Genomic DNA, 13,546 nt, shown 5'->3' with positions numbered 1-13,546 from the left:
CATCCATCTAGGTCATCACAGAGCACCAAGCTGAGCTCCATGCGCTATACAGCAGCTTCCCACTGGCTATCAGTTTTACACATGGCAGTGGATATATGTGAATCCCAATCTCCCAGTTCATCTCACACCTGCTACCCTGTCTCCATGTGTCTGTTCCCTACATCTGCAAATACATTCCTATTCCTGCCCTGAAGATAGGTTCATCTGTACATTTCTAAAAGAAGTGGTATCATGTGCAAAGACGCAAGGGCAAAAACAATATAAATTTAACTTAAGACCTTAGATAAATGCTTCTCAAGCTTTAATGAGAATGTGAATCCCATGAGTTTAGTGTCAAAATGCAGATCTGATTCAGTAGCTCTAGATCCTGGGTAGCAACAAGCTTCCAAGAGTGCTGCTGGTACATAGACTGAACTTCGAGTAGCAACATAAACTGCTGTTTCCAGTAGTGGGTCCCTTCATTCTCTGGTGAAATCACTGAATATTCCTTAAGCTATTTTCACCACTAATGGTTGACCTACTTATTAACATTGCATGAGCCATTGATTGCAGTGTGGTGGAAACTCAGGATCTCATTGATATACGACATTGTTCTACAAAGGTGTCTGCTTCTCCTCCTATAATACTTTTAAAGCCACTACTTTAAATTCTGCTTTGGTGCCTTCCTTCCTACCTTGATCTTCCTCCTCACTGAAATGCATTTAGCAGTTTCAGCATGAAACCAGACAGAAAGGATGTGCTTAATAAATACTGTCAACACTTGTCAAAATCAAACAAAAATGTCCCAGGGAAGTATTTACATCCTTCCCCATTAAGAGCAAGTTATAAGGCTGTGCTGTATCTTGACAGCAGTTCTTTTAATGTCAGTTTGTGCTCATTTTTAATAAATGCATGAGTTTCATGTTCTTGCCATTGCTGTCTCATCCTGTAGCAGCAAATGTTCTGTTTCTAGAGAGAAAACATTTTTGCAAATACTCTGAAAATTCCATCTCCTTCCCAAAGGCATGCGAATAGATTGAGCTGAGTTGTAGTCACCTACTGGAAACTTACATTCATGTCACATGGTTTAAAAGATGTGCCTCTCTAGATATATTTTAGATATAGGCATCATTAAATTGATTCATAATGTGTTTCAGGAGACCAGAAGATGCGTGGAGGACACATTTGTAATTTTGTTAATGCTATACATGGTTGCTGCTGCTGCTAAGTCATTTCAGTCGTGTCCGACTCTGTGTGACCCCATAGACGTCAGCCCACCAGGCTCTCCTGCCCCTGGGATTCTCCAGGCAAGAACACTGCAGTGGGTTGCCATTTCCTTCTCCAATGCATGAAAGTGAAAAAGTGAAAGTGAAGTCACTCAGTCATGTCCGACTCTTAGCGACCCCATGGCCTGAGCCTACCAGGCTCCTCCATCCATGGGATTTTCCAGGCAAGAGTACTGGAGTGGGGTGCCGTTGTCCTTAAACAAATGGAGTGAGACCTGCAGGCAAGCAACACTTTCAAATCCCCTTCTTCACCTTCACTTCTGACTAGGATCTCAATCTCACAATCATCTTAAAGGCAGAAAGATTTTCATACCAGGATATATGTGGGTCAGTCAGTTCAGTTCAGTTGCTCAGTCGTGTCTGACTCTTTGCAACCCCATGGACTGCAGCACACCAGGCCTCCCTATCCATCACCAACTCCCAGAGCTTGCTCAACTTATGTCCATTGAGTCGGTGATGCCATCCAACCATCTCATCCTCTGTTGTCCCCTTCTCCTCCTGCCTTCAATCTTTCCCAATATCAGGGTCTTTTCCAGTGAGTCAGCTCTTCACATTAGGTGGCCAAAGTATTGGAGTTCCAACTTCAACATCAGTCCTTCCAATGAATATTCAGGACTGATTTCCTTTAGGATTGATTGGTTGGATCTCCTTGCAGTCAAAGAGACTCTAAAGAGTCTTCCCCAACACCACAGTTCAAAAGCATCAATTTGGCACTCGGCTTTCTTTATAGTCCAGCTCCCACATCCGTACGTGGCTACTGGAGAAAACATAGCTTTGACTAGACAGACCTTTGTTGGCAGAGTAATGTCGCTGCTTTTTAACATGCTGTCTAGGGTGGTCATAGCTTTTCTTCCAAGGAGCAGAAATGTCCAGTTCTAACTGTTGGTCCACTTAGAGGTCCATACCATTTCTGTCCTTTATTGTGCCCATTTTTGTATGAAATGTTCTCTTGGTATCTCTAATTTTCTTGAAGAGATCTCTAGTCTTTCCCATTCTATTTCCTTCTTTCTTTTCATTGATTACTGAGGAAGGCTTTTTTATCTCTCCTTGCTATTCTTTGGAACTCTGCATTCAAATGGGTCTATCTTTGCTTTTCTCCTTTGCCTTTGGTTTCTCTTCTTTTCTCAGTTATTTGTAAGGCCTCCTCAGACAACCATTTTGCCTTTTTAGATTTCTTTTTCATGGGGATGGTCTTTATCACTGCCTCCTGTACAGTGTCACGAACCTCTGTCCAAAGTTTTTCAGGCACTCTGTCTATCAGATCTAATCATTTGAATCTATTTGTCACTTCCACTGTTTAATCGTGGAAAACAGTGGAAACTGAGAGACTTTATTCTGGGGGGCTCCAAAATCACTGCAGATGGTGCCTGCAGCCATGAAATTAAAAGATGCTTCCTCCTTGGAAGAAAAGCTATGACCAACCTAGAGAGCATATTAAAAAGCAGAGACATTGCTTTGCCAACAAAGGTCTGTCTAGCCAAAGCTCTGGTTTTTCCAGTAGTGAGAGGATATGAGAGTTGGACTATAAAGAAAGCTGAGTGCCAAAGAATTGATGCTTTTGAACTGTGGTATTGGAGAAGACTCTTGAGAGTCCCTTGGACTGCAAGGAGATCCAACCAGTCAATCCTAAAGGAAATCAGTCAATATTCATTGGAAGGACTGATATTGAAGCTGGAACTCCAATACTTTGGTCACCTGATTCGAAGGACTGACTCATTGGAAAAGACACTGATGTTGGGCAAGATTGAAGGCGGGAGGAGAAGGGGACGACAGAGGATGAGATGGTTGGATGGCATCACCGACTCGATGGACATGAGTTTGAGCAAGCTCTGGGAGTTGGTGATGGACAGGGAGGCCTGATGTGCTGCAGTCCATGGGGTCACAAAGTGTTGGACACCACTGAGCAGAATTGAACTGAACCGCATTATTGTAAGGAATTTAATTTAGGTCATATGTGAATGGGGTCTAGTGGTTTTCACTACTTTCTTCAATTTAAGTCTGAATTTTGCAATAAGGAGTTCATGATCTGAGCCACAGTCAGCTCCCAGTCTTGTTTTTGCTGACTGTATAGAGCTTCTCCATCTATGGCTGCAAAGAATGTAATCAATCCGATTTCCTTATTGACCATCTGGTGATCTGGTGACTTGGCATCTCTTCTTTCTCCTAGACTAACTCAGCAGTTAAACTTTTATGTGTATAATAATCACTATGGTACTATGGCTACTCTCCCTGGTGTCTCTGACAGTAAGGAATCTGCCTGCAGTGGGGGTGACCTGGGTTCGATCCCTGGGTCAGGAAGATCCCCTGGAGAAGAGAATGGCTATCCACTCCAGTATTCTTGCCTGGAGAATTCCATGGACAGAGGAGCCTGGCAGGCTACAGTTCCTGGGGTCCCAAGGAGTCAGACACGGCTGAGCAATGTGGCTATTTGCAGCCATGTACAATGTGCTTTATGGGAAAACAAGGAGCTTCCATGGCTGATCTTTTACTCTAACCTAGGTTCCCTGATTTTGGACCTACCCAACGTTCCCTAAGTTAGATGTGATCCACCTTTAGAGAGATACCAATTGCTGAAGCTCTGTTTCTATTGTGTTTTGTATCAGGTTTGTGTCCACCTCATTTCTCAGCCTTCCTCCTTCCTACTCTCAGGACTGCTAACCCTGCAATGAGACATGGGGAATGTCCCAACACTGGACTTAAATCCTTTGGTGGCCTAGATGGAAGTGATCCTCCAGGTCACTAGAGATGCCTAATGGACATAGCAGAAGCTGGGCAGGCAGCTATGTAAACTCTTCCGCCTGTCTCTCTGAACTGCACACAGAGCTTTGACTGGCTCCCACTAAGAATAATAACTCAATTTCTTTTGAGTCATGGGCCAAGTTGTTACAGACCGTAGTCACCTTGGTCAGTGATCCTATCTTCCATGTGTAAATGATTTAGAATCTCACAATGATAACCTATTTGGTATAAAAGTCAAACTCTCCTGTGGCCGAGAAAGCATTCAGAAGGCCTGGAGCTAAGTTTGAGGGAGAATCACTTACTGATAGTAAGTAGGGTACAGGCCTTACATTGCAAGAAGCCTGTAAAAACAGGACTGAAAACTCAGACTCGCGATGATACTTTGAAAGTGAGGTCCAGAGCTAGCAGGGACCACAGACTTGACTCCAAGCATTTCATTTATGAACAAAAAAGAACAGACCCTGAAAAGCTAGGCAGTGTCTTGGCTCAGGCGTTAGAACCAGGATCTAGAGTCAGTTACCTTCTTCCTCTGTTTCCTGATCCCTCCCCCTCCTTCTTCCCTTTTCTTTCCTTCCTCTATCCCTTCCTTCCTTTCTTCCTTTCATCCTTCCTTTCCCAATCTTTCCCTAGTTCATCAAAAATAATATGGATGCTGTCTTTTCATTCTATTCTTCAAGGTGGCAGTTACTCAGAAAACACTACATAATGTTTAAAACAAAACAGACTTTACTTGAATTATTCTATAAAATTTTTACCCAAATTTTTGATCTGTTACAGAGCACCATCTGTGGTCATGTGAAAAAAGAATGTTATTCATAGTAGTTAATAACAGAAATACAAATGGACTACATGCATGCAACATTTGACTTATGGCTAATTGCAATGCAGTGAAAATTGACTAATTCAGAACCTCAGGCGTAAGGCTTATAGGTTATTTAGAAACACAATGTTTATTTAACAGATCTTCTGTTTGGTGCTTCTTAATCTGAAGAAAAAAATTCTATATGTTGTGTTGATAATTACATAAAGAGTCATTAGACAATATTTCAAAAAATGTGTTTTAATGAATTGTACATGTTCTATGTGGTCAACAACCACAAAAATAAAATATGTAGACTTGAGATATCAGTATACTTTTTTAAAATCTAGCTTTGCATATTTTCAGAAGAAAATTATTCAGCCTAATTTAAATATACAGGAAGCCCTCTGAATCTTAATATTTCTCAGCTCAGCTCAGTAAGTCACTTAGTCGTGCCTGACTGTTTGCAATCCCATGGCCTATACAGTCCATGGAATTCTCCAGGTCAGAATACTGGAGTGGGTAGCTGTTCCCTTCAATATTTTAAAACTATTTTCTAAAAATAATTTTGATTCTTATCATGTCTTGAGGCTGTAAGCAATTTCAGATCTTTTAAAATATGTATACACCCCTGTATATAGTCAAGCCCACCAAGATTTGACAGGAACAGGGGAGGAGGATTTAAGTCTAGAATTTTGGAGACAAGAAAGTTAAGATACTGTCTCCAGTCACAGGGATGATTAAGAGATGACCTGTGTTTTCTAAAGCTCATGTTCTTTTCATGGTACCACACTGCTTCCCAATTAAAATTGTTTTCCTCTCATTTGAAAAAATAATATGAGTATTTTTTATGTATTCATTTTGGCTGAGTAGAAATAATGTGACAATGGAAAGAATATTACTTGGGTTTTAAAACCGCCTGCTTAAGAAAATGTGTCAACTCTGCTAGAACTCATGCAGATGTGTCCATCCACAGTCCATGGAGGGCGATGGGTCACAATGTTATATTCAGAATGGAATAGGTCATCGTGGTTCCACCAAATACAAAAATGAAACCAGCAAGGAAACAAATATCAATGTCAGCAGAAGGTTTGCAGTGTCCAGCTCAATCTGAAAAGATGATTTTGCATAAAGCGCATTGTGCTTCTTTCTTTCTGAATATGCAGATGACTCACTGAATGTGTTCTCTTTTGTGTTTTGGGGAACAAACAGCAGCTTGGAGTCACCCCTGATGTACCAGGTTCCGGAAACGCAGCAGGGCAGTGCCAGCGCCAGCTCGGGAAGTAGCCTGGGCGGCTCCATCACTGCGTGTAAGAAGGTAACGCTGCTTCTAACACCGCTCTCTCCGAACTGATTGAGCTGACTGAACACTGGTTTGAGTTTTCAAGCACTTCTTCAAAAGCAGAAAGAGCAGTAAAACCACACAGCAAATCATGCACAGTTTGCTCATGGGGATAACCCCCTGATGACATTAAACATGTAATTCATGGAAATGATCAGAAAACTCAAGCATTTCAGGAAGGTCTGATTTAAAAACTCTAAGCCTCCAGTCATACACCGCACCTCCAACCTTTTCTAGTAGCTCTTCCTAAACTTAACCATGGGTAAGGGCTTCTTGGATCTCCTTACAGAAAAATTTTCACGGATTTTGAATGACTCAACTTATTATAGTAAGCTCCTAAGTCTATATCTAAGAAAAATACATTCATGGCTGTTTTCCTTTAGCTGTTTTCTTAAAGGGGAGGGTACGCTTGGTTATTTTAATAGGAACAGAATTGCATTTCCTAAAGATTTTAGAACTGATAAACAAATCTTGCTTTCAGACACTTGTAGAAAGTTGCCATTTGAACAACATAAAATCATCTAATTTAACGGTCCCATTTTTCAAGCCAACCTAACCCAATTTCAGGCCCAGAAATTTAAAGCCAAATGCTCACTTACCTATTTAATGCATTTGTCATTATTTGATGCTGAATTCCAGAGGAAAGTGTATTTCTTTTCTTGAAAACAAAAATCACACTGGATTATTTCATTTATTGTTAAAAAAAAGTTCAATTATAAAGAATGCTTATAGTTATACATTAAGACAAATTATTTTGCTGATCATGTTTTATATGTATATTTAATTATGATAACATAATGTACATTATATATGCATATATATTTCAGTCTATTGATTACTGTTCTGAGTGAATCAGCAGTATTCACTGTTCATGTGATTTCGTATAGTTTTCAAGTACCAAAGAAAACAAATATCTTCAATACAGAACATACATTGATTATAAACAAAGTAGCATTAAACATAATCTTAAAAAAATATTTGCATGCATATATTCATAACTAAATATAAAAATAAATGTGCCTGATTAATTAAGGCACACGTGTTATATAATCCTATCTTACTATCACGTGTTACATAATCCTATTTTCTCTCCTCTTATAAAATTCTTGTAGAGGATTCAAAGCTATAAATTCCAGATTTTAATGCAGAAAACTGAGGCCCTGTAATGCAAACTGGTTTTGAGTTGCTTATGAAAGAACTAAAGCTGCAGGTTTCAGGCCCTAAATATGGTCTATTCAGCTCTGTAACTCTAAATTATAAAGTCACCACCAGATGCTGTATCTTTCATAAGGCTAAATTATTTTTAATTTATTCTAACTTTTGAATAACTCTATTTCTATTGATTAGAATTCCAGTGGCATTTAAAAGAAGGATTGAAGCCAGACTGCCTGAATTTGACACCCAGTTCTATGATTACTAGTTGTGTGATTTTGAGCAAATTACCTCTTCATGCCTCAATTTGCTCATCTGAAAAAAGATATTATTACCCATTTCACTGGGTTGAGATGCAGGTTCTCCAATGAGTGTATCAATAGGAAATGCTTAGAACAGCATCTATATTCAAAAATAAAGATAACCTATAACTAATATTAGTCTAAAGAATAGTTTTATCAACTGGTAAACAGTGCCAGAAAAATTCAATATTAGCATTACCATGCTAAGAGAGTTAGTACTTTATGATCTGTTATTTCAATTATGCTTATTTCCCTAGAAAATAGTCATATTCATTTTTTAAAAAATCATGTCTAGAAGCTAATGAACTAATAATAAAACCATTTGGGACTGAATAGCTTCTAGAAAAAGTAAAACAAATTCAATGATCTATTCTAAATGATCTATTATATATGCATATATATATATATGATTTTAAATTTTTGAATATAATTCTACTCATTTCACAATTATTTCTAGAACAACTGTTATTAGGCTGAACCATATAAAATTCACTTTTTATTGATCATTTATCAAAAATGACCAAATATGGGTAATTTCATACAATCCAACCTAAATACATTTAAAATTTTGTTAGCTCCTAAGGAAAGATAGGGGCTTCCCTGGTGGCTCAAATGGTAAAGAATCTGCCTGCAATGCAGGAGACCTGTGTTCAATCCCTGGGTTGAGAAGATCCCCTGGAGAAGGGAATGGCAACCCATGCCAGTATTCTTTCCTGGAGAATTCCATGGACAGAGGATGCTGGCGGGCTACAGTCCTTGGGGTTGCAAAGAGTGGGACAGGACTGAGTGACTAACACACACACACACACACACACACACACGCACACATGCATGCACGGAAAGATACAAGGATAGATCACAAATGGCCCCCACTCTAAAAGAATTTACAATATGGTTTGGGAGATTGTACTGGTTTCTGATGTGAAAAGTCAAGCAGTAAATAATAAGTTAAATAATATAACTGCAGTGACATATCAAGATAGTATAAATTAGGTGACAGATGAACATTATGGGTATTTATAGCTGAGAACACAGAGAGACACTGGATTTGTAATAAACAACAACCTTCAAAAAGAGAAGTGGATGTTAATTTAAACTTTGAAGTGTGAATAAGATTTGAATAAGTGAAGAGATTATCCAACTAAATTTAAGAAAGTGAAGCCAAATCAATGTAGGAGAAGCCAATACTTTTGTGTATGGCAATATTTTTCTAATATTCATGGTACATTCCTTTCATTCTTAAGCTTATGTAAACATTGCATTTTAAGACAATTTAGTAGCCTTATATGACATAAGTTATACACCATGGGGACTCTAATTGTTTTTCTTGCCTTCCAAAAAGTAGCTCACCAGAATTTTTCTTCTTTGTGTCAAGACCATGGCCCCACAATAAAAGGCATGAATATTGAAACTTAATTCCTTTATTTTATTTTTATATGTAACTACAGCTGATTTAAGTGATCATGATTATGTTTTCATTGCATTAATCACAGGTCACAGGATTGGGGAAGTAAGGATCTGTATGTTCACAATTGCACATATATGTTCTGTACAATAATTACAAAAAGAGTAAGGACAGTTCTGTCTTAGAAACAGCAAGACTGTCCAGCCAAATCTCTACTCTTCACAATGAATCAGCCTTCAGTAAGAGTAACACGGATAATTGAAATCTATTGGTAATTCCCCAAACTCATTTTATGTAATAGCTTCATCTTCTTCTCCATCAAACCTTCTTATCAGAACTGACATATTGTTAAATTAACCAGTAGAAGAAATAAAACAAGGGTCCAAAAGATAATGCATTAGTTGGATAATCAGCCTCTGAAAAATTGCAAATTGACCAAATGTATTTCATATGCTGTATGCTTGACAGTGAATCTCAGAGGTTTTTGGAATCCTATCCAGGTTCAATTGCTTTAGTTTCTTGTTGTTAAGGAAATATGTCACTGGACGCCATAGCTGTGAAAAGGCCATACCATTAGGAAAAAGAATTTAGTGGTCTTATTTGAAGGATCCACTTCTTATTTAACTCCTTAATATATGTGTTTATTTGAGAGGGACTGTCTTTCCCCAGAGCTAAGATTACCATACCGTTCAATCACAGCTAATATATACTGTCCTGGCATTTTGTTGATCGAATCCCCTTTTGCTCTCAAAAATTCCCTGGTATGCACAGTGTCATATGATTATCCCAGCTCTAGCTTCAGAATTATTCTTTCTCTTCTTTCTCCCCTTCCTCTAAGTGCTATGAAAGTTATCAGATAAACTCACACTGCAGTGTTAGTAACTACACATCTTAATGTTGTTGTAACAAATAAAAATCTGTTTTTACTTAACTACTGCTACTGCTGAACTCGTATGATTATCACCTCCTTCAACTGACATTGGCAACTGAGCCTATAGAACCTGGACACGATTTCAGAATTCTGTTCTTCACAAAGCATCAATCCATCCAAGTTGCGATTTAAGCTAACTTTGATGTCACCCTAATTTAATGAGCACCAAGACCCATCTAATTCTGTTTCACTGACTATACTAAAGCCTTTGACTGTGTGGATCACAACAGACTGTGGAAAATTCTTAAAGAGATGGGAATACTAGACCATCTTTCCTCCTTCCTGAGAAATCTGTATGCAGGTCAGGAAGCAACAGTTACAACTGAACATGGAACAACAGATTGGTTCCAAATAGGGAAAGGAGTACATCAAGGCTGTATATTGTCATCCTGCTTATTTAACTTACATGCAGAGTACATCATGCAAAATACTGGGCTGGATGAAGCAAAAGCTGGAATCAAGACCTCCGGGAGAAATTTCAACAACCTCAGATATACACATGATACCATTCTAATGGCAGAAAGTGAAGAGGAACTAGAGAGCCTCTTGGTGAAGGTGAAAAGAAGAGTGAAATAGCTGGCTTAAAGCTCAACATTCAAAAAATGAAGATCATGGCTTCTGGTCCCATCACTTCATGGCAAATAGATGGGGAAACAATGGAAACAGTGACAGACTTTATTTTTTTTGGTCTCCAAAATCACTGCAGATGGTGACTGCAGCCATGAAATTAAAAGACACTTGCTCCTTGGAAGAAAAGCTATCACAAACCTAGACAGTGTATTAAAAAGCAGAGGCATTACTTTGCCCACAAAGGTCCATCTAGTTAAGGCTGTGGTTTTTCCAGTAGTCATGTATGGATGTGAGAGTTGAACTATAAAGAAAGCTGAGCACCGAAGAATTGATGCTTTTGAACTGTGTTGTTGGAAATGATTCTTGAGAGTCCTTTGGACTGTAAGGAGATCAAGCCAAACAATCCTAAAGGAAATCAACCCTGACTATTCATTGGAAGGACTGATACTGAAGCTGAAGCTCAGTATCAGTCCTATACTTTGGCCACCTGATGTTGAAGAGCCTACTCATTAGAAAAGACCCTGAGGCAGAGAAACATTGAAGATAGGAGGAGAAGGGGACAACAGAGGATGAGATGGTTGGATGACATCACCAATTCAATGAGCATGAGTTTGAGCAAGCTCCAGGAGATGATGAAGGACAGAGAAGCCTGGCATGCTGCAATCCATTGGGTTGGAAAGATTCAGACATGACTGAGTGACTGAACAACCACCAGACCCAGGGGAGTTTTAATGTATGCAGTGTTGTTGTTGTTCAGTTGCTAAGTGTGTCCAACTCTTTGTGATCCCATGGACTGCAGCACACCAGGATTCCCTGTCCTTCACTGTCTCCCGAAGTTTGCTCAGACTCATGTCTATTGAGTTGGTGATGGCATCCAACCATCTCATCCTCTGTTGCCCTCTTCTCCTGCCCCCAATCTTTCCTAGTATCAGGGTCTTTTCCAATGAGTCAGCTCTTTCCATCTGGTGGCAAAAGTATTGCAGCTTCAACTTCAGCATCAGTTCTTCCAGTGGGTATTCAAGGTTGATTTCCTTTAAGATTGGTATGCAATATAATGCATTTAAATGATAAAATTCTAAATACTGCCAAGGGAAAAAAATGAGAGAAAGAAAGAAAGCTGCTGGTGAAGAGGGAACACTGGAGCCCTCCACGGTGTCTCTTAAAATTGTTTCTCACCTGGACATTCCCTGATGTTTCCTTCCCTTATAGGATAATTCCTCCTTACAAGACAAATACAACCACCTTTGTTAAACCGAATCGTATGGATTTCCCTTTAAATAAGCTAAGTTATTATAAATGTTATCCTTTTTATCTATTAAACACTAAATGAAATGTCCTTAATATTCTCTTTATAATAAAGCACAATCTGTTATCTAAAGAGAGGCAGTATGGGGAAGGGAGGTGGGAGGGGGTTCAGAATGGGGAACATGTGTACACCCGTGGTAGATTCATGTTGATGTATGGCAAAACCAATGCAATATTGTAAAGTAATTAGCCTCCAATTAAAATAAATAAATTTATATTTTTAAAAAAGGGAGGCAGTGAAGTGCTGTGTAGCAAAGCTGAACTTGGAATCCAAAGTCCCGAGTCAAATTTCAGGTTTCTCCTTTTACTGTGTGATCTTAGGCCAGTGATGTAACTTCTCTGACTCAGATGTCTTAAGGGTTGGGAAGCCTTCATACCAACCCTTAAGACATCTGAGTCAGAGAAGTTACATCATGAGTCTAAGAGCTTGGACTTCCGTTGTAGCTCAGCTGGTAAAGAATCCGCCTGCAATGCGGGAGACCTGAGTTCTATGCCTGGGTTGGGAAGATCCCCTGGAGAAGGGAAAGACTGCCCACTCCAGTATTCTGGGCTGGAGAATTCCATGGACTGTGTAGCCCATGGTCTTGCAAAGAGTTGGACAGGACGGAGCGACATCCACTTCCGCTCCACTTTCACTGGTTGCTCAGTGGTAAAGATTCCGCCTGCCAGTGCAAGAAACAAGGGTCTGACTCCTGGGTTGAATAGATCCCCTGGAGGTAGGAAATGGCAACTCACTCCAGTATTCTTGCCTGGGAAATCCCACGGACAGAGGATCCTGACAGGCTACATACAGTTCATGGGGTTTGCAAAGAGTTGGACACGAGTTAGTGACTGACAACAACAACATGACATTTATATGCCAAAAGCTTTGTGTAAGTCTTTAGTACATAATTCATGCTTAATAAAAATTAATTTTTTAACCAAAAAATAAATAATCTTTTGTTGTTGTTTAGTTGCTAAGTCATATCTGACTCTTTTTGGACCCCATGGACTGTAGCCCACCAGGCTTCACTTTCCATGGGATTTCCCAAGCAAAAATACTGGTGTGTGTTGCCATTTCTCTGGGGGATATTCCTTACCCAGGGATTGAACTCACATCTCCTGCATTAGTAGGTGGATTCTTTACTATTGAGCCACCAAAGAAGCCCACAGGGTAAAATTTATTTAAGTAGAATTGACAAACTAATCTGCATGTACCACGCAATGTGCTTTCATTGTGTTGATATCTGTTGGACTCTTCTCTAGTTTGAAAACATTATGAAAGTGAAGTGAAAGTGCTAGTCACTCAGTCGTGTCTGACTCTTTATGACCCCATGGACTGTAGCCCACCAGGCTCCTTTGTCCATGGAATTCTCCAGGCAAGAATACTAGAGTGGGTAGCCATTGCTTTCTCCAGGGGATCTTCCTGTCCCAGACATCAAACTGGAGTCTCCTGCATTGCAGGCGGATTCTTTACCATCTGAGCCATCAGGGAAGCCCCTTGAAAGCACTATAGTCGATGTCGTATGTCCACAAGAGCAGGGCATTTTTGATTCATGCTTTACATCACAGACTGAAGATTTGCTACTCAGGATATAGTAGAACCAACTGTATGAAAAGAATTTTGGAGAAAAATCAACACCTCAAATATCCTTCTCTTTTTAAGTCATGTTAATTAAATCCACCCTAGAGTTGGACTTAACAAAGGCATCAGACTGAAAACACATCAGGTTCCCAGAGGCAAGATTTGATCTTAA

At 39.4% G+C, this 13,546-nt stretch overlaps 1 protein-coding gene across 1 annotated transcript in view; it reads left to right on the top strand.

The window, feature by feature from the left end:
- The first annotated feature begins 4,135 nt into the window (after nucleotides 1-4,135).
- Nucleotides 4,136-13,546, top strand: part of SPHKAP (SPHK1 interactor, AKAP domain containing) — a 138,040-nt gene continuing 128,629 nt past the window's right edge. Inside the window, exons 1-2 of the mRNA XM_055574472.1 lie at nucleotides 4,136-4,169; nucleotides 5,970-6,121. Of these exons, the coding sequence (XP_055430447.1) occupies nucleotides 4,136-4,169; nucleotides 5,970-6,121 (186 nt within the window). The remainder of the gene's footprint in view (nucleotides 4,170-5,969; nucleotides 6,122-13,546) is intronic.

Source organism: Bubalus kerabau, chromosome 3 (genome assembly GCF_029407905.1).
Source record: "Bubalus kerabau isolate K-KA32 ecotype Philippines breed swamp buffalo chromosome 3, PCC_UOA_SB_1v2, whole genome shotgun sequence".
Classification (NCBI taxonomy): domain Eukaryota; kingdom Metazoa; phylum Chordata; class Mammalia; order Artiodactyla; family Bovidae; genus Bubalus; species Bubalus kerabau.
Note: the sequence above shows the minus strand (reverse complement) of the source record. Positions and strands in the feature narration are given on the sequence as shown.